The 22387-nt window shown below is 38.2% G+C and overlaps 1 protein-coding gene across 5 annotated transcripts in view; it reads right to left on the bottom strand.

The window, feature by feature from the left end:
* Positions 1 to 10456: 10456 nt before the first annotated feature.
* Positions 10457 to 22387, bottom strand: part of LOC143671311 (uncharacterized) — a 154629-nt gene continuing 142698 nt past the window's right edge. For 4 of the 5 annotated variants that reach the window (XR_013169533.1, XR_013169540.1, XR_013169541.1 and 1 more), the window contains one exon: positions 10457 to 10926. Coding sequence is in view for 1 of the 5 variants with exons in the window: in XM_077146427.1 (XP_077002542.1) it covers positions 10920 to 10926 (7 nt within the window). In the remaining 4 variants the exon portion in view is untranslated. Of the gene's footprint in view, positions 10927 to 20115; positions 20163 to 22231; positions 22338 to 22387 lie in introns of all 5 variants that reach the window. The other variant, XR_013169532.1, reaches the window with a different exon arrangement.

Here is a 22387-nt window from a genome sequence, read left to right as displayed (position 1 = left end):
GAAAATACAGGGACACAAAAATGGAGAATAGATATCAGATATCATGTTTTGTGGGATTGAGGTGAAATGCCAATGATATGGTTGAACATCTCCCTTTAGCTTCTTGTCAACGACTACAGTATCTTCCTGAGAGCAGCAGGCCACCATTATTTTTCATTGGTTCTTCAGTCTGAATTTCTGTTCTAGAGGCCAATTATCAGTTATGGGTTGCAAAAGGACACAATCTCTGTTCCTACATCCAACCCCTCATCGTAGGTTGGAGTCTCTACTTCAGGTGTGAGAAGGTGAGACTCCTGGGGCCCCGGTCATACCTCCCCACCTTTATAATTGTGAGAAGGTGTTATGCGTTAATTGTGTTTTTCCAAAATAGATTTGTTGAGTTTGTGACATCATTTGGAAATAGGGTCGTTTCAGATGGAATCAGTTAAGTTAAAATGAGATCAAACCAGGTGACTGTGGGCCCTAATCCAAAATGACTAGTGTCCTTATAAGAAGAGTAAATTTGGACTCAGAGACAGAAAGGCTTAGGAGGGGAGAACCCACGTGAAGAGAGACAGAGAAAGAAGATAGCCATGTGATGTCAGAAGCAGAGACTGGGTTATGTCACAACCAAAGGAACACCAAACTTGACAGCCACTGTCAGAGGAACAGATTCTTACATACAGTCTTAAAAGAGATTATGGCTATGTCCAAGGGTGAATGTCTCCTTGGTGACATGGGAGATCACTTCGAGGAATGAATACATACCTGGCGCCATGGGATCAACAATTTCATCCTGACCAGATGGGGGGAAAAAAGTGTGATTAATAAAGTATCAGTGGTGGAGAGAATGCAAACAGAGTCCAGAGGCTACTCTGGAGATTGCTCTTACGCAAGCTTCAGGTAGACCTTACTACCTATCACAACCTACCAAACCCCTTCCAGCCAATCCTAAAGAACACCTAGGGCAATGTATAAGATTCCACAAGGGTTGCAGACACTAGAGTAACTTGCCAGAAACCTACAACTTTCAGATGGGTCTCTGGTCCAGATAAGTCCTGAAACCTAGCCCAGCCTCTCAAGAACATCAAGTAGTTCCATCGCCCTAACCCATACTAGTGACAGACACTTCCAATCAAAAATTCAGAATTGCCATAGCCCAAACCACATCAATGAGTGGTATGGAAAGGTCAAAGTGAAGGTGGAATTAGACATAGAAGATAGGACTTAACAAATGAATATGAATGCTGAATGCTGACTCATTAAATTGATATCTCTTAGTCTCCAGTATTCTAAAGCAATTAGGAGTAAAAACCTAAAATTGTGAAATTATACCCCATGTCAAAGTCGGAAATATGTTCTACAACTAATTGTGGTGCTGTGCTTGGAAATGTATAGCTTTTTTGTATATACGTTATTGTTCACAAAAAAAAGAAGGAAAAAAGGTGATTGTGATGATGAAAATGTACTTAATTCCTCTAGCCTCCTATATTCTGGAGCTGAAAGAAGGAATAATATGAGAAGATCATATGGTAGGCCATCAGGAACTCTTGGATCTATCCTGTAACCACTTTTTGAAGAGTGCTTTGAAAACTATTGCTTTCTTATTTCTGTGCTTTGTATATATATTATACTGTACAATAGAAAAAGTTAAAAATAAAAGGGTTCATGGCTATTCTGACCCTTTGTTTTTTAGATTTCTAGCCCACAGAAGTGAGACAACAATTTTCTTCTGTTTAAAACACCCAATTTGTGGTATCTTGTTATAGCAGCCTTAGAAAACTAAGACAGACAGAAACCTTAACTCCTTTTTCACTTGAATTATTAGTACACTAACATTGTACAGAATAGTACTGCCATGTCGTTAAATAAATAAATAGGCAAAGAACCACAACAATTCCTGGAAGGCAGATGAGTATCAAGATGTGCTATAATATATTTTCTAAAAATTTGAAATTTCAAGAACTATTACAAGATATGCAAACATGTGATCCTTCCATAAGAAAAAAAGTAGACAAAAGAAATGTTCCATGAGAGGTGCCATTCGGCATATATAATAGACAAAGACTTTAAAGCAACCACATTTGAAGAACTAAACCATCCACATATGTAGAATTAAAGGAAGGTGTTACAACAGTGTTTCATCAAAAGAATATGTCAAAAAAGAGGTAGAAATTTTTTTTAAGAAACGAAAATCTGACGTTATAAAGTACAATAACTGACATGAAAAATTCACTATAAGGACTTAGAGGGGTAAGATCTTAAAAATCCAATTTGGTCAGGCCTAAAGGAGAAACCTTGAAAATGGTAAGGGGAACAGGTATGGAAAAACGAGTTAAAGGAAAGGAGTACTGGGTTTCAAAAGAGGTGGTGCAAAAAGGAAAAGTACTCCACAGAGGGAACATCACAACCACAATGGAAGTCTTGCTCCCATTTTACGCAGGCAACTTTCAGAAAACTGGATGTGAATTCCAGAAGAAAATCAAAAGGAGGCATTTGTCCTGAGATGCTCAGTTCCTTTGACTTGCCTCTGACAAGGCGCCTATCAGACTGATTCCCCTGAGGAAATTCAGGACTGGAGGCTCATGGAGGTGGGAGATGCACTGGTTTGAATCTATTATGTACCCCAGAAAACACATGTTCTTTTAACTGAATCTTGTGGGTTCAGACCTACTGTTGGCTGGGACTTCTTGATTAGGGTGTTTCCATGGAGATGCAACCCGCCCAGGAGAGGTGGATCTTGATCCTTTCCTGGAGCCCTTTATGAGAGAGAACTCAGAGCCGACACAGAGAGCAGAGAGATGAAACCATGACACAGACATTTACAGATGCTAAGCTAAGAGATGAAATCCAGAGTTTGTCCTGGAGAAGCAAAGTAAGGATGCACAGACACTTTAGAGAGAAAGACACTGGATCAGAAGTGAAAGCAATGAACCAGGAGCAAGGATCAGCAGACTCCAGCAATGTGCCTTCCCAACTGGACAGAGGTATTCCACATGCGAGAGGCCTTTGTTCAATGTCAAGGTATTTTTCCCTAGATGTCTTAATTTGGACATTTTCCAGCCTAAGATGTGTAAATTTTTAAGTTAATCAATTCCCTTTGTAAAAGCTAATCTTTTTCTGATACATTGCATTCCAGGAGCATCAGCAAACCAGAACAGGAGACATGCTTGTAGTCTTGGGAAATTGGCCTTCCGTATGTTCCAGAAAACTCCCCAATGTACTTCCAATGTCATTGCATACTTTATACATTTCATGCATTATTCGATTGCAGAGGTGTCAGTCATACAGAATTATATGTGCTTGCCACTCTCTGTAGTAGTATACCACACACAACATGTCTAAAGTTGCAGCCCCATCAAAACACCTACTCATGCACCTTTGAAACTGTCCCCAGTGCTTTCAAGTTCTAAGTGGCCACCGGGAGTATTCTAAAGGTTCAATGCAACAACCAACCTGACTACAATTGCTGGTCCCTACCTCCAAGTTTACTGTCCCTTCCTCACATATTGAAGTTACTACATTCCAATTTTCAGAACTGAGAAACAGTAAACACTCCTGCTAGTTTCTCTTGCTCATGGAAAAATGTCCTTGCATTCCATATTCGGCCCCTGTTTTAGTTAATGTAAATAAAGCATTAACAATTGTTTTGCATTTTCCAAATCCAATAGTAAAATATGAAATAAACTGCCACCAGCCCCAATAACATTACCTAAAGATCTGAGTCCCTCTACCTGAGTTACTTATCTCAACTCCAAATCCCAAAATGGGCAGTGAAAACACGCAGGATTCTAGAGGTAAAAATGAGGACAAGCATCAGTGAATAGTAGGATGGAGAGAGCAGAAATCCCTTTCCTCCTAACACACTTGAGTGAGCAAACCTCTTTTTTTTTATTAGAAGTAAAGTACAAGAGAAAAAGCATGCATACCACCGACACATGCCTTATACTTCTTTCAGTCCTTGAGTCTCTGAGAGTTTCTCTTGAGTTAATTTGTTGTGAACACATTTGTTTGGTTTTTTTTCATACTGAGAATCAAGATAATAAGTGCCAGCATTTCCCTTCTCAAACTTAGCTTAACCTAGACCAAAAACATAAAGGAACAAATATGGTGAATGATGTCTAAAGCTAGTGATTGAGGAACAGAGGCAAGTGAGACCAAACATATTGGGTTTCCTCTCTCCTTAGTCACCTCGTAATTACTATGGTATCTTGCCATAGTATAATACTAGTAGGTTTATCTGCCCCTCCACTCCAGCTCTGCACCTTAAACTCATTGCAGAGTCTAGATAAAGGACAGAGTAGCAAATATTTCTGTACCAAATGCTCTATCAAAGAATGTCTCTTCTGTGGGTTTTCCATTCTCAGAATACTGGGGGCCTTATCAACATTGCCACAGTTTTTTGAATGGCTACAGGGTCACCACTGGAAGAAGGAAGCTGAGAAATCCAAAACTTCCAGCTACCACTCAGCATGCTGCTCATAAATCAAGACTGTCTCTGGGAGAGAAGAAGGTTACTCACCCTTCCCACAAGTACAAAGCAGTGATTTTACCCAAGAAGTAATTACCAACTGATTTTACTCAGAGATTTTACCCACGGAGTATGTAATAAAACAGAAAGCACTACAGCTTTCCTTAAAGCACTGGCTCTCTTAGGAAAGAAGGAAAGAGGTGTACAGAAGTCCATGTCTACTGTAACTCTCAAACACAATGCAGATTTTGGTGGGAAACCATTAAGAAGAGGTTACTAGCTCGAAGAGAGCAAAAATAGAAAATACAGGCCAACTAGTATATCAGAGAGAACCAGGGAAAAAGACAGTTATATACTGGTATCAGCATAAATTTTAAAGACTTTCCTTAGAAACTACTGTTTCAAAAGAGCCCAAATTATCTGGAAATTCTGGACTTTAAAAGTACAACCGAAATGAATTTTTCACTACACGCGATCAACACAGATTTGAACTACCAGAAGAAATGATTAGAATATGAGAAGAGAGAGTCATAGTGATATTGTTTACAAAGACTACAGAGTAAAATGAATTAAACAACCTGAGAAAACTGCAACATCAGTAGTTGCGCCAAAATATGTGTAGGAAAGTACCAGTAAGAGGGGAGAATATTGTGCAAATCTGATAAAAAACAAATCTATCCACCCAATATAAACTACTCATACAATTATGAGAAACAAAAATAGATGAAGACTGAACAAACAATAGTCAAATTATTTTAACAAAAGAGAATCTTTAAAGCTGAAAGATAGAAGCTACCCCTGGTATAAAAGGGATCCTTCAATAAAATTGACGGTTAAGTTTTCATCAGAAACCAAGGACATGAAGGCATTGGGATAACAACGTTAGAGATGTCAGAAGTGGACAATCGTATCACTTCACCCCTTCATGTAAAATCTTTTTAAAAATCAGCTAAAAGTATAAAGAGTCCAGTTGAGAGAAGAGTTTGGGCACTATCTTAACCCTAACGGATATGGTGACAATAGCGAGACTAGACAGTAATATGTAAAAAGGAACATGGAGGACCAAAGCCTTGGGAGAGAGGTGCAACAGCTCCATGAGATGACTAAAGGAGACAGGTTCAGAAAGGGAGACATCTGAACTGAAAGGGTGTTTGGGTCTTGTACAATGGAAGAAATTATCATGAGGAAGTTAGATAGGTGTAACATCTTCAGGAGTTTAAAGGGCTGAATGTATATTTGGGTTGTGTCAAGAGCAAAAATTAAGAAGTATGAGAGGAATGATCTTGCACCAAGCTAAGTTCCAAGATTGCTTTGAGAACAATTTTCCCAAGACCCCACCAGATTCTAAACCAGATTTCTCAAGAGGTGCTTCAGAGAGTCCTAGGAAAGCTGGCCGAGCACTGAAAGGTGTGCACCATTCATCAAGGGAGGGCATCTTGGTGACAGAAGTTCCATCCCCATCCCCAAAGCTAGCACAAATGTTGTCAAGGTTGCACATTATACTACTCAGAAAGATGCCATTCACAGATCAATCTATGTAGATGACACCTACCTGGGTAGGGCACTGCACACAGCATAGCTGAACATGTGGCCCTAGGTAATCCTATTCACTCCCCACTCCAAGTAGCTTTCATTATATCCCCTCCACAGAATGACTGCTATTCCCAAGGTTTACCCATTAGGCCTAGGAAATGTTCACCCTATTAGCAAGAAGTCTGAGCTGTGGTTCCTCACTGCCCATCCATCCTTTACATCTATTGAAAACATGAATGAATAAAGAAACATGCAAATAGTATATCAGAAAATAAGAACTGAAAGGAGATTGAAGGAGCCTCATCTAGCATAACCATGCATAATACTCCATACTTTTTTACTTCAAATAGGATTGAAGGTGAATTCAAAAGAAGGGGGGAAATTTGGTTCTGCAGAGAGGAAAAAAGTGGGAAGACAGAGGACACTATGACCACATGGCATAATGTGATCCCATAATCCAGGGCCCCGTTATAACAAAGTTGTGTAGATCCCAGAAGACTGTTCAAATGAGGCTATTCCCAGAAACCCTCATTCTCTAGGTTTTAACCTAGAGAAGGCTCTTAAGAGGGTCCCCTTAACAGACCCAGCACTGACTGAGTTGTTTCAGGATACAAGAAAGGGCAAATGTGTGCAGGGAGACACACTCTTTTCCTCAGGGCCACCCCTGTGTTGCAAATGTTGTGCATTACTTCACCCTAAGAAGTGCAAAACATATTTTTTGCTGCATGAATGGCACTTCCTAGAGTGGGAGCACTGCACACAGCATGGGTAAAAATGGTGCCAAACACCAGCATCTCTCACCATGGTACTTCCATCAGCACCCCAAAACTCTCCATCCCCAAAGGACTTGCCAGATATTCCCAACAGGTCTAGATAAAATCACCCACTCTCCTCTGTCCTTCACTGATCCCTGAATATATACCTCTTACCTGCTGTATGTTTCATACGACAGATTTCAGAAGCGAAAGAATAAACTTGCCTCCCTATCCCTCTTCCTCTGAGATGTAGAGTATATTCCCACTTTAATATGCTGCATTACAATTTAACATATAATGGTCACAGATTTCATTTAGGAGAAGAAGATTCCTCTCCTAATAATACCTGTCCCAGCTCCCATCAATTTATCAGGCTGCTGTGACACATTCACCCCTCTGCTTAGTCAGGAGTTGGATAATGCCAAGAAAACATCGTACATTCAACAGAATTATGTAAAATATCCCAAATCTTTCGCTTGAATTTTTGGATATCAATGGAAGAGACTAACCTTATATTTCACCACAGCATTTGCATATACCACCTTCTCTTCCTATATCCTTCTCTGACATCACAAAAGCTCTTCCCTGGAGTGTCACTTTCATCATTCCAGTGGAAAACAATTAGCCAACAATATACCAAATATTCCTATTTCTCAACCACCAGGCTGTGTGCATTTCTTCTCCTCTTCCCCCATTCCTTCTCTCAAAGTAACTCAAAAGAAGGGTGGCCACAGCCTGACACATATCAGGGGCAGTTGAATTCAGGGCTCAAGAAGCCTCAAACACATAGCCTCTCCCAACCCCGTAATACTCAGGTTCTGATCACGAGGGGGAAACCATATCATAATTTGAGCAGGAATTGTGCACTACGATTAATTATTAACTAATCCAGGGGATTTGAGTACTGAGGATTGCCTACTACAAAGTAAAGAGAACTTTAAATAATATGAGAATAAAAAATATGAAATATAATAGCAGATATACACTCCAGTAGTCAGGACTTGTAGGGCACCCCACTATAGCACTGCATGAGGAAGTTGTTTGGGTAACCTGCTCTGCACTTGAGAAGCTTCCTTTGCAGGAGCTGGTCCCTGGAGAAGCTGCAATTGGAGCAAACAAGACCCGGAAACTAAAACCTTCCTTCTCCAGTGTCTTCCCAGAGCCCTCTACTGACCATGTAAAGCATCTGTCTGCTGGCAAAGGAAAAGTTAACTTGTTTTAGCTTGTCAGACTGCTATAACAAATAACACACAATGGGTTGACTTAAAAACAATGGGAATTTACTGTTTTACAGATTTGGAGTCTAGAAGGATTTTGTCTTCTGGTGTCAGTAGCACTCTGGTACTGCCTTGCACGTAACCCTTGGGGACTCTCTGGCTTCATCTCTGCTTCCAGTCCCAAGGTAATAGCCTCTGCTTTCTTCTCCCAGATTCCTGCTGACTCCCTGCTTCTGGTTGGTTCATATGCATTTCACTTTATAAGGTCCCCAGTAATCTCGATTAAGTCCAACTATCATTCAGCTGGGTCACACCTTAACTAAAAATAACATCGTCAAGAGGCCCTATTTTCAATGGGTTCACATCCACAGGAATGTGAGCTAAGATTAGGAACATGTCTAAATTGGGATACATAATTCAGTTTACCACAGGTCCATGTTCCTTTACACAGAGCCAGACAGTCGGGTGAATTTGGACCTGAGAGGCAACTGAATGATAATCGGCACCCTCCCTGACAGACCCACACTCAAACAAAACATCTAAAACAAATAAACCAAAGACAATCCAACTATAATTTGTAAACACATGCAAATTAACAAGCAGACAAAAAGGAACAAATAAAAAATGTAGCTACATCAAAGAGTTCAAGGCAAACAATAAAAACCTAAAAATACTACTGAAAATACCAAACACAGAAATTAACACAGCAGTGAAAAGAGCATATGAAATACAGACATAAATTCAAATACACAAAACAAACCCTCCCATAAAATATTCAAAACAATAAGCCACATGTCAAATTTTGATGAAGAAGATCATAAGCAAAAACAAAACGAGAATTATTTCCAGGAATCAAAAATCACACAGGAAATCAAACAAAAATGAAGTGATAAAATACAGTGTCTGTATATATATATATAGTGGTACTGGCAAAAAGACAGAAGAAGCATTGACCAATGGAACTGAGGAGATGGAGACTGACCATCAAATCTACGGTCAGTTAATCTCTGACAAGGCCCTCAAATCCACTGAATTCGGACTCTTTTCAATAAATGGGCTTGGGAAAACTGGATATCAATAGCCAAAAGAATGAAAGAGGACTCCTATTTTACATCTTATACAAAATTCACTCAAAATGAGTGAATATGTATATGTATGTATATATATATATATATACTTTTTTATTTTTTTTTGCATGGCTGGGTATCAGGAATCGAACCCAGATCTCTGGCACAGTAGGCGAGGACTCTGCCTGCTGAGCCTCTGTGGCCTGCACTATAGTATATATTCTAACGTGTAAATTCAAACCCCCCAAAACCTCGACATTAAAAAAGGACCCTATGTCCAGTAAATACAAGCAAAATTTAAGAGCATACTTCACAGGAGTCCCTTTTTCAACCTAGTACACATTAGGGATTGATGACATTCACTGCCAAGAGGGATGCTGGGTGCAGGGAGGGAGTGCGCAGGCACTGTAAGATGCAAGCATTGGTGGAACCCTGGTGACAATGTTACTAGACAAGGTAGGACAATCCCCCTCCTCCTTATTACAGCCTAAATTTCCTCAGGTCTTGAGTGAGGTTAGGTATGTTGGCAGCAGAGTAGAGGGCTCCTGAGTTCAGAAAAGGAGTATTCTGAGAGGCAGTAAAGAATTTGGACAATTATAAAGAAAGTCTAAATACTCTGAAGAAGGTTGGTAAGTAAGAGCAGGGTACTAGCTGAGGAGGCAGTAATTTACTTATGTGAGGCTACTATGAGTCTGAGGCTCTACTCCCTCACTTAAGACTACCACGTGTTGATGGGCATGTGGTATGTCTCTCCACTTCCAAAAAGATGTGATTCAACTAAAGGACAAATACTGTGTGGTCCCATTGATGTGAACCCACATTCGAGAATAAACTTGGAATATGTCATTGGTAACAGAGTCCAGCAGGAGTTAGAAACAGGGTAAGATAATGGGTAATTTGAGCTGAAGGGTTACAGACTGTGCAACAGGGCTAGATACAAAAACTCAAAAAAGGACAGCACAATAATTCCTAATTGTAAAGTAATCATGTTAAAACACTGAATGAAGCTGCATCTGAGCTACAGGATTTTTTTTTGCCTGTCTGTTTGTTTGTTGGTTTGTGTCTTTTTTTTCTTTTTCCTTTTCTCTCTGTTTTTTTTTTACTATATTATTATTTTTATTTTTTTCTCTATATTAACATTCTATATCTTTTTCTGTTGTTTTGCTAGTTCTTTTCCTAAATCGATGCAAATGTACTAAGAAATGATGATCATGCATCTATGTGATGATGTTAAGAATTACGGATTGCATATGTAGAATGGAATGATTTCTAAATGTTGTGTTAATTTCTTTTTTTTCTTTAATTAATAAAAAAAAAGATGTGATTCTTATTTTAATTTGGTAAATACCACTTTCGTAAGTGGAGCACTGCATAAGGCATGGCTGAATGTAACAGCCTTGATAAAAGACCTCTTATGCAGCTTTCATTCCACCTCTCACGCCTTTATGCTTTGCGTGGACCCTAGCATTTGTGGAAAAACCATGGGCACCCTACACCCCACTGCTCTTTGTCTCCCATCCTCTCTCATTCATTGCATATTTAATGTTCCATGTTTCAAGAGAAAGAGAAAATAACCTTCCCTCCATTTTCCTCCTTCTCAGGAAGAATAATCCATGCCTGCATTATCTTGTTAACTTTCCAATTATTGATGATATTAGGGACGATTGATTAAAAACTTTTTGCCACCCATAAAGTAATTCTTCAAGTGGAAAGATCAAACATCTCAGCCTCTCAAGCTCCCACACTCCAAATTTCTTGATGCCCTTTCCAGTGTTACTTACCTAAACTCCAATTCACAGAAGAGCCAGAAAATAGCACAAATCTCCATGGTGAGAAGAGGAAAAGTAGAGATTTAGGAGGGTTCCAAGTTGGTGAGATTAGAAATTCGTCTTCTTCCTCAAACTCTACAGGAAAAAAAAAAAACAACAGCCCATGTAATATGCAAAATATATTAGACTCGTGTATTCGTGAGAATGATCTAAAGCTTTAGTGTATGTAGAAATGAGAGGATTTGAGAAAATCCATATCTTGCTGTAATACTTCTCATTGAAAGAAAAAGGAATACTAAGAAGAAGTCAATATATCCAGATTCTTCAAATCCTTGGCTTCTTCCACATAATTATCACAGGATAACTGAGATAAACTGCGTGAGGATACTGCAGTCCTGATGGGACTATGCTGTCATTTTATTGATTAATATTTGCATGGTATATATATATTTCCATCCTTTTATTTTCAACTTACACATGTTGAGTTTGAAGTGAGTTTCTGGTCTTATAAATAGCATCTAGTTGGGCCATTCTTTTGTTGTTATTTTTACCCGCTATACTAAACTTTCCTTTTTATTTATGTAAAGTTAAGGATAATTATTAATATTTTAGTGCTTGTCTTCCATTTTTTCCCTTGTTCTCTCTTTGGTTCCTCCTGTCCTCTTTCCTCTCGATGCTCCACTCTTGCCTTCCTGTGGATTACATGAACACTTTTTAGGATTCCATCTTGACATATTTATAGTTTTGATTTTTTTTTAGTAATTAAAAAAATTAACACAACATTTAGGAATCACTCCATTCTACATATACAATCAGTAATTCTTAATATCGTCAGATAGATGCATATTCATCATTTCTTAGTACATTTGCATCGATTCAGAAAAAGAAATCGAAAGACAACAGAAAAAGAAATAAAACAATAATAGAGAGAAAAAATAGAAATAAAAAAGTAAAAAAATAATAAAATAAAATAAAATAATAAAAAACTGTACCTCAGATGCAGCATCTTTCAGTGTTTTAACATAATTACATTACAATTAGGTAGTATTGTGCTGTCCATTTCTGAGTTTTTGTATCCGGTCCTGTTGCACAGTCTGTATCCCTTCAGCTCCAATGACCCATTATCTTACCCTATTTCTATCTCCTGATGGTCTCTGTTACAAATGACGTGTTATTCTCTACTGTCGGCTCACATCAGTGGTACCATATAGTATTTGTCCTTTAGTTTTTGGTTAGTCTCACTCAGTATGATGTTCTCTAGGTCCATCCACGTTATTACATGCTTCATAAGTTTATTCTGTCTTAAAGCTGCATAATATTCCTTCGTATGTATATACCACAGTTTGTTTAGCCACTCGTCTGTTGATGGACATTTTGGCTGTTTCCATCTCTTTGCAATTGTAAATAAGGCTGCTGTAAATATTGGTGTGCAAATGTCCATTTGTGTCTTTGCCCTTAAGTCCTCTGAGTAGATACCTAGCAATGGTATTACTGGGTCGTATGGCAATTCTATATTCAGCGTTTGGAGGAACCGCCAAACTGCCTTCCACAGGGGTTGCACCATTTGACATTCCCACCAACAGTGGATAAGTGTGCCTCTATCTCCACATCCTCTGCAGCACTTGTCATTTTCTGTTTTGTTGAGAGTGGCCATTCTGTTGGGTTTGAGATGATATCTCATTGTGGTTTTTTTTTTTTTTTTTATTAACGGAAAGAAAGAAAAAAAAAGAAATTAACACACATTTAGAAATCATACCGTTCTACATATGCACTCAGTAATTCTTAACATCATCACATAGATGCATGATCATCGTTGTTTAGTACATTTGCATCGGTTTAGAGGAACTAGCAACACAACAGAAAAAGATATAAAATGTTAATATAGAGAAAAGAAATAAAAGTAGTAATAATAGTAAAAAACAAAAAAAAACCCTATAGCTCAAATGCAGCTTCATTCAGTGTTTTAACATGATTACTTTACAATTAGGTATTATTGTGCTGTCCTTTTTGAGTTTTTGTATCTAGTCTTGTTGCACATTCTGTATCCCTTCCGCTCCAATTATCCATTATCTTACCCTGTTTCTAACTCCTGCTGGACTCTGTTACCAATGACATATTTCAAGTTTATTCTCGAATGTCCGTTCACATCAGTGGGACCATACAGTATTTGTCCTTTAGTTTTTGGCTGGACTCACTCAGCATAATATTCTCTAGGTCCATCCATGTTATTACATGTTTCATAAGTTTATCTTGTCTTAAAGCTGCATAATATTCCATCGTATGTATTTACCACAGATTATTTAGCCATTCTTCTGTTGATGGACATTTTGGCTGTTTCCATCTCTTTGCAATTGTGAATAACGCTGCTATAAACATTGGTGTGCAAATGTCCGTTTGTGTCTTTGCCCTTAAGTCCTTTGAGTAGATACCTAGCAATAGTATTGCTGGGTCGTATGGCAATTCTATATTCAGCTTTTTGAGGAACCGCCAAACTGCCTTACACAGTGGTTGCACCATTTGACATTCCCACCAACAGTGGATAAGTGTGCCTCTTTCTCCGCATCCTCTCCAGCACTTGTCATTTTCTGTTTTGTTGATAATGGCCATTCTGGTGGGTGTGAGATGATATCTCATTGTGGTTTTGATTTGCATTTCTCTAATGGCCAGGGACATTGAGCATCTCTTCACGTGCCTTTTGACCATTTGTATTTCCTCTTATGAGAGGTGTCTGTTCAAGTCTTTTTCCCATTTTGTAATTGGATTGGCTGTATTTTTGTTGTTGAGTTGAACAATCTCTTTATAAATTCTGGATACTAGAACTTTATCTGATATGTCGTTTCCAAATATTATTTCCCATTGTGTAGGCTGTCTTTCTACTTTCTGGATGAAGTTCTTTGATGCACAAAAGTGTTTGATTTTGAGGAGCTCCCATTTATTTATTTATTTCTTCAGTGCTCTTGCTTTAGGTGTAAGGTCCACAAAACCGCCTCCAATTGTAAGATTCATAAGATATTTCCCTACATTTTCCTCTAACTGTTTTATGGTCTTAGACCCAATGTTTAGATCTTTAATCCATTTTGAGTTAACTTTTGTATAGGGTGTGAGATACAGGTCCTCTTTCATTCTTTTGCATGTGGATATCCATTTCTCTAGGCACCATTTATTGAAGAGAATGTTCTGTCCCAGGTGAGTTGGCTTGACTGCCTTATCAAAGATCAAATGTCCATAGATGAGAGGGTCTATATCCGAGCACTCTATTCGATTCCATTGGTCGATATATCTATCTTTATGGCAGTACCTTGCTGTTTTGATCACTGTGGCTTCATAATATGCATTAAAGTCAGGCAGCGTGAGAACTCCAGCTTCATTTTTTTTCCTCAAGATACTTTTAGCAATTCAGGGCACCCTGCCCTTCCAGATAAATTTGCTTATTGGTTTTTCTATTTCTGAAAAATAAGTTGTTGGGATTTTGATTGGTATTGCCTTGAATCTGTAAATCAATTTAGGTAGAATTGACATCTTAACCATATTTTTAGTCTTCCAATCCATGAACACAGTATGCCCTTCCATCTATTTAGGTCTTCTGTGATTTCCTTTAACAGTTTTTTGTAGTTTTCTTTGTTAAGGTCTTTTATCTCTTTAGTGAAATTTATTCCTAAGTATTTTAGTCTTTTAGTTGCAATTGTAAATGGAATTGTGCACTTGTTCATTGCTAGTGTATAGAAACACTACAGATTTTTGAATGTTGATCTTGTAACCTGCTACTTTGCTGTACTCATTTATTAGCTCTAGTAGTTTTGCTGTGGATTTTTCAGGGTTTTCGACGTATAGTATTATATTGTCTGCAAACAGTGATAGCTTCACTTCTTCCCTTCTAATTTTGATGCCTTGTATTTCTTTTTCTTGTCTAATTGCTCTGGCTAGAACCTCCAACAAGATGTTGAATAACAGTGGTGATAAGGTACATTCTTGTCTTGTTCCTGATCTTAGGGGGAAAGTTTTCAATTTTTCCCCATTGAGGATGATATTAGCTGTGGGTTTTTCATATATATTCCCTCTATTATTTTAAGGATAGTTTTTTAAAGTATATATCTTTATATATACTTTAAAAATTATAAACATATAATTATAAAATTATAAAACTTATAATTTTATAAAGGTTGCTCTGGCCATCGCATTATTGCTATCTGCAGGTATCTACATTTTATGTCTGAATGAAGTGTGGAAACCTCACTTCCACTTAGGTACATGTTCTAGTTTGCTAGCTGCCAGAATGCAACACACCAGAGATGGATTGGCTTTTAATAAAAGGGGATTTATTTTGTTGGTTCTTCAGAGGAAAGGCAGCTAACTTTCCACTGAGGCTCTTTTCTTACGTGGAAGGCACAGGATGGTCTCTGCTGGTCTTCTCTCCAGGCCCCTGGGTTCCAACAACTTTCCCCGGGGTGATTTCTTTCTCCATCTCCAAGGGCCCGGGCTGAGCTGCAAGTGCTGAGATGAGGAATGCCAAGCTGCTAGACTGTGCTACATTGCGTTCTCTCATTTAAGCACAAGCCAATTAAGTTAAACGTCACTCATTGCAGCAGACACGCCTCCTAGCCGACTGCGGATGTAATTAGCAACAGATGAGATTCACCTACCATTGGCTCATGCCCACAGCAACAGAACTAGGTGCTTTCACCTGGCCAAGTTGACAACTGAATCTAACTACCACAGTACATTTACCTTCTTCATCTTAAAACATCGTGTTATATATCCAATGAAGTTGTACTTCTTGTCTCTTTCTGTGTTTCTTTCTTCCTTCTTGATGCTCCAAGATTCCTTCTTTCATCATTTCCTCTGTGTTTGAAGAAATTATTTTAGCTCATCTTTAAGAGAATGTCTGCTAGTGCAAAATGCGTCTTTATTTGTCCTTCATTCCTGAAGGGTTTTTCTCTGGATCTAGACTTCATTGTTGACAATTTCTTCTTTTCAAAACCTGAAAAATGTTGTGCTATTTCCTTCTGGCTTCCATAATTTCATACAAGATTATCACTATGATTCTATTTAGTGCTACCAAGTAATGCCATTTTTCTTTGGTTGCTTTCAAGGATTTTTCTATTTTTGCCTGCTCTAGTTTGCAGATGTATAATTATGTGTCTTGGTACGAATGTTTTCATGTTTATGTCCTTTGGGGTTCATTCAGCTTTTTGAATCTGTCTTTTGCCAAATTTGGGACGTTTTAACCACTATTTCTTAGAATACTCTTTCCCTCTCTATCTCTTCTCCTCTTCTTCTGGAATTCTGTGTTAGGTTGGCCCTTTTGTTATTGTCCCACAGGTCTCTGAGGACCTCTTCATTTTGTTAGTGGTCTAGTTTCTCTCTCTTGTTCATTATCAGGTAATTTCTGTTGTTCTCTTTTCAAGTTTACTGTTTTATCTTCTGTCACATTTGTACTATTATGAAGCCTTTTCAGAGAGTTCTTCATTTTAGTTATATTTTTTGTTCTACAATTTCCTTTTTCATAACTTCCACTTCTCTTTTTTCATTTAAGAGAATTCATAATTGTTTGTTGAAGTGGTGTCATGATAGTGCTTTAAAATCCTTGTCAGAATATTCCGACTCCTGATTAATCTCGATGTTGGTGCTAATTGATTTTCTTTTCTCACTCAAGTAGAGGTTTTCCATGTTCATGAGATGATGGTTGATTTTCTATTGTACCCTGGACATTTTGTTGACCTTGATAGGAAAATTTGCTTCATATTTAAATAACTTAGAAGCCATTTAATTTGTTTGGGCTTAGTACTTTCCAGGCTATAGTTTGAATGGCAATTTAATTGTCAGAGTCTTTGTGGTGCTATTTTGTCAGTTTGATTTATTTAACGTGTGCTTTCTGGCCCCTACTTGATATTGCCTGAATCACCAGGAGCCTCCTCATTCTCTAGTTGGAGCGAGGGTGTCTTAGGTCCAAGAACAAAGAGATGTTTCTGATAAACTCACCTTTTTTTTTTTGTGGCTTGGTTCCCACTTTGCAATGTCTCCTGGCCATCTGCTGTCTCTAGGTGGAGGAAGGGAGTTTTAGATCCAGAAGACTGAGAGGCTTCCCAGATCAAGTGCTTGTTGCAGATCCTCCCCACCCTTTCCCAAGTATTCTTAGCTGTCCATGTCTGTCAGTTGGGGAGAAGGGTCTTGACCCACAGACAGGAACAGTGTATCCCTTGGCTGTTTATTGCCAGCAGAGACTTCTAATAGCTCACCTTTGCCCACGCTACCTGATTGACCTGTTGTTTGGGGGGGGGGGGGCTTCCTGTTAATCTGGAAGAGAAGTGGGCCTACTTAATCCATTTTCTGTTGCTCTGTAGTCGATTGGGAAACATTGTCCCTGGGTTGACTTCTTTTGTTGTATAAGGGGCTATAAGATGCCCTGAATTTGTACTGTTCCACCAATCTTGGGGTCACTAACCAATTCACCTTCCACTTTTTATATTTCTGACTGTTTTTTGGCTGCACCTATGGATCAATTTGCAGATAATTTTCATCTTATTATGCCTTATAATTCATAAATGTGATGTAACACTCCATTTATTTTGGTCTTCTTTGATTTCTTTATTCTGTGTTTTCTACTTTCAGCATATAGACTGTGCACATATTTTGTTTGATTTATACCTAAGTGTTTCAGTCTCCGCTAGTCTTGTAAATGGTAAATTTCTAGATCTCTAAATCCATTTGTTCATTGTATTTGGAAATAAAATAAAATTTTGTATTCTTGTAAAAGAAAAAAAAGATTTGGAGTGTGGTGAAGCATGTAACTAATTTGAGATGACAGAAAAGTTTCATAAATTTTCATTTGTCCATTAAAAGGGCTTATATGATTTATGAGAGCTTATCAAGGCAGGGCCATCACGATAACACTAGCCCTGGATGTCAAGTGTACAACCAGCTTCCTAGTGACTATTCCACTTTGCAGACGGTATCTAAGCATCTAGTGTCAACCATCTTCTCTCTGTGTCTCTGGTCTTTACCTTTGCAAAGACCCTGAGTTAAGAAGGAACAACTCATGGAAAATGAAATGGAAAAGAAAAAAGGGACATGTAATCATTCTCAGGAGATCTCTGTATTCCCTCTTTTTATCCTTCACATAATTGAAGAAGTAAAATTGTAAATAATCAATGGAACTGAACAAATAAAAAGTTTTAGGCATCATTTCAAATTTATACTGGATTCAGAAGGATTGATAGAATAAAGATAAAGGTAAATTTTCAATATAGTTAAATATGTATGTATGCATTTATTTTGGGGAAAAAATGGACTTTTCTCAAAGTAAAAGAGAACATCAAAACCACTGAGGAAAGACTTGGCATCCTTCCTGAGGGGTCAAGAGCTTTTAGGTGCAAAAGAAATCTTCTAAGGTAGGAAGGAATTTGGAGAGCTCCAAAGGAAAAGGAATAGACACGGAAACTGGGAGGAATTTTGATAAGAAAGAACAGATTGGAAGTTTGGAGGGGATGATACCATGGGTTCTGCAAAAAGAACAAAGTTTGAGAGAACAAAGAAAGAAAACCACCACCTCACTACAGATCTTGTTCCTTGTGTGGACATATCTCCTTCAGACACGGGATTACTTGGGAATCCTACATGGATGACTTTTCCCAAGGGTTATCCTTTCGTAGGTCTTGCCTCTCAAGACCTGCTTATAAGAGTCAATTGAGGTAGAACAGCAAAGGGAGGGAAGTGCTTGAACCAAACGGGGGGCAGGTTTGTGCATGCAGCCAGATGCAGTCACCCCCAGGGCCATCACATGTATTATCTAGGATGTGCATTGCTCTACTCAAAAAGGTGACAATCATGTTTTGGTTTATTTGAATGACACCTTACCAGAGGCAATTAAAGTTCTTCTGAGAGGATTGAGCCTAAACCAAAGTGAGTGCAGCTGTGCACAGTCAGTCACACAGCTTTCCGCAGGGTCACCACATGTAGTTGTGTAAGTTGTGAATTAATATACCCCAAAAGTACCAAACATTTTAGTGTAACTGTGTGGCACCCTTTGGAGTGGGGCACTGCACAAAGCTTAGTTCAATGTGGCAGCCCTGCACCAGCTCCTCCTCTTCCTTTCCTATATTCACCTGATGTTTCCAGCCCAGCACCTCAAGAATTTATCCAAAGACCCATAAAACACCCACTCCTTTGCCCCTCCTCTTTCCTCCCTCCCTGTATGAACATTTCATCACCATTTGCATGCATGGTGTCAGGATATCAGATTGAGAAAGGATAATCCTTTCTTCTTTTCTCTTTTACTCAGGTAACATATATCATTATCCACATTAATTTGTTGAATTTCAAGTTGCTAGCAATGGTGTTTTAAGTATAATTTTCTTTCCCTCAAAGTTTTGTCCCAGAGTTCTTTCCCATCATTCAACTAACACACACTTTTCCACCACAAACTCACCCCCCCCCCCCCAAACTTCTAAATTCCTCTGTGGAAGGCAAAATTCTAACAGGTCCCCAGGATTCCCTCTACTCATGAGCCCAAAATAATCCCCTTCCAATTAGTGTGAGTAGAATTTGTGAGTTTGATAGGATATCACTCCCATGATTATGTTATCTTATATAACCAAAGGGAGGTTAGGATTTAATGAAGTTCCCTAATCTTCTGATTTTGATTTAATTAAAATGGAGATTATCCTGTGCTGACCTCACCTAATCAGGTAAGCTCTTTAAAAGAGAATGTAGAGGGTAAAGACAAGAAACAACAGCAAACAGTCTTCTGTTGGCCTCGAAGAAGCAAAATTTCATGCTATGGAATCGGCCATATGGCACGGAACTGTTAGTGGCCTCTAGGAATTAAGAACCTCAGTCCTATAGCCACAGGTAACTTTTGAATTCTACCAATAACCAGTGAGCTTGCAAGAAGACTCTCAGCCTTGGCTATAGTTGCAGCCCTGGTTGCGGCTTTAATTGAAACTTTGTGAGAACCAGGGCAGTGGACTCCTGACCCATGCAGACAGTGAAATGATAAATATTATGTGGTTTTAAGTACTAACTTTGTAGTACTTTGTTATGTAACATTTCAAAATTTGTACACCCTTATTTAGAGTTGTATACCTTCATGATAAAAGCACATGGAAGCAGGGAAAACCCACAAGAACCTCAACTCAAGGAAGAGCAGCGAGGTGAAGCAGAAGTTGTCAAAAGTTAGAGGACAGAAACCCCCTTACCTCCTTGCCCAGAAAGGAAGCAACATATAAAACTTAACTGGATTGATTTCCAAGAGTGAAAATAGCCTAGATCCTTTGGAATTCTTAGCCTTTTATCGCATCTTTGGTTGTATAGAAGATCTTTTCCTACCTTTCTATTCTGAGATGCAGGCTTCCATGTACTGGTATTTCTCTGGCCTAGGAAAAAGGAGATGAAAGAGTTTCCGATTAAAATCTAGCACCTCTGGTAAAAGGGCACAATGACAAGTTTATGGAAAAGCTTATGGATAGAGAGGTTGGAGAATTGAAGAAATACAAAGAGGCCAACATACTTGAAATGAAGAGAAAAGGTAAATTAAGAGGTCCAGCTATTTAATCTGGACTTCTCCAAGTCTTCCAGATGAAAATGACAGATGAAACAGAGGAGACAAGGAAATTTCCAGTGTCCATGCATATTACTTGTTTGAGAGAGCTACACAGGCAAAGAATTTAACAGTAATTTCTACCATCCCCCACACTCAACCTTTCTTTACATCCACATATGGGCCTGGCTTGGTTATGTGCTGAAAAAATACAATAGATATGAATCTCTGTTTACTTACCATTGCATGCATAAATGATGACATTATGGTGGTTTCAATAACTTATAGCTATTTATAGTTATTATTATAGAAAAAGAAAGAGGCAGGGTTTAAGTTCGGACTTCCTCTCTGCCAAGCCAGGGAAAGGTGGGTATTTTTTTCTTTGTTGAGGTGCTGACTGCCCCTGCCTCAATGGCGGCCAACAACTAAAAGGTTATTTTAGTTGTACCCCATGTAATCTCAGCTTCAGGCCTGGGTCTCTTGAAGGATATATTTTGTGTCCCTCAGTTCGTGTTTACTATGTGCCCAGGCATTTTTCTAAATTCTTCACACACATAAGTACATTTAATCCTTAAAAGAATCCTTTGAGGTAAGAGTTAGCATGTCCACCCCTATTTTACTAATGAGAAAAGAGAAGAAAGAGACGTTTAATCACTCTCTTGAGATCACACAGCCAAGCAGAAGTCAGAATTATGATTTGAACCCAAGCAGTCGATCTCTAATGTGCCTTTTTTAATTCAACTCACTGCAGTGCCTCTGGTCTTTTGATTCTCTGTCCAAATCCTTTAAAGAGTTTGGAAAGAGCCCTGCTCACAAGTAAATGACTCTGAGAAAGCTCATTAAGTACTCATACCAAAAGGATGGGCCTCATCAGAATTAGATTTTTAGGCCACATCAAAGGATACTAAGATGAGCTCCTCTTGGACAGAAGAGTAGGCTAATCATTTGAACATACATGTGGAAATTTCCACAAAGAGTGCTGGAACAATAGAATGTCCATATGCAAAGAATGAATCTTGACTAGTGTAGCACATATACTAAAAAAGCAGGGGCAAATTTACCGATATAGACCTCAATATGGAATGTAGAAATATAAAACTTATGTAAATAAAGAATGAAAAACATTTATGACCCTGGATAAGTCATGAAAAGCAAATTGGTGAAATAAATAATGACACATTTGCATTGTATCAAAATTAAAATCATTTGCTCTACACAAAGGCACTAGGAGTATGACAAAACTAAACCACAGGCTGAGAGAAAATATTGACAAATGGCATTTCTGTCAATAACTTGTAAACAAAAAATGCATATATATTCTTTATAAAAGTTATTTGACAGAAATGTTATTTGCTATCCTTGTGTCTTCTATGGCAAAGGGTCTGTTTTATGTATATCGAAAATTCTGAAAACTCAACAATAAGAAATCAAACAATCCATTAAAAACAGGGAAAAGATCTCAGCAGATATTTCACCACAGAAGAAGAATGGCAAATAAATACATGAAAAGATGTTCAGTATCATCCCTCCATTAGGAAACTCATGATTAAATAACAAGGAGATAAAACTAAACAAACAGAATAGCTAATTTTTAAAAATTACTTCCAATACCAAGTCCTGGTGAGGATTTGGGTAACTGGATTACTGACAGATTGTGAATGGAATTACAAAATTGTAAAGGCATTCTGGGAAAGTCTTATTTTTCACTTTTTTATAAATCTACACATAATGTTGCCATGTGACCTAACAATCTCACTCCTAGCTAATATATGCAAATAAAATTAAATGTGCAAAGGCATATAGAAGCTCTATTTCTAATCACCAACAATAGGAAATAACACACAACCCATACATCCTTCAAATGTGACTGTATTTTTACTGAGCAAAAAAAAAAAAAATACTCACAGAACATTGTTTCACGAAAACATGGATGAAAACCAAATGCATTTTGTTAAGAGAAATGGGTCGGACCCAAGAACTACATATTGGCCAATTACATTCTTTTGGACTCCTGGAAAAGAAAAAAATATATGGATGTGAAACAGGTCAGTGGTTACCAGG

The sequence above is a fragment of the Tamandua tetradactyla genome, chromosome X (assembly GCF_023851605.1).
Source record: "Tamandua tetradactyla isolate mTamTet1 chromosome X, mTamTet1.pri, whole genome shotgun sequence".
Lineage (NCBI taxonomy): Eukaryota > Metazoa > Chordata > Mammalia > Pilosa > Myrmecophagidae > Tamandua > Tamandua tetradactyla.
This window is presented reverse-complemented; position numbering and strand designations above follow the sequence as displayed.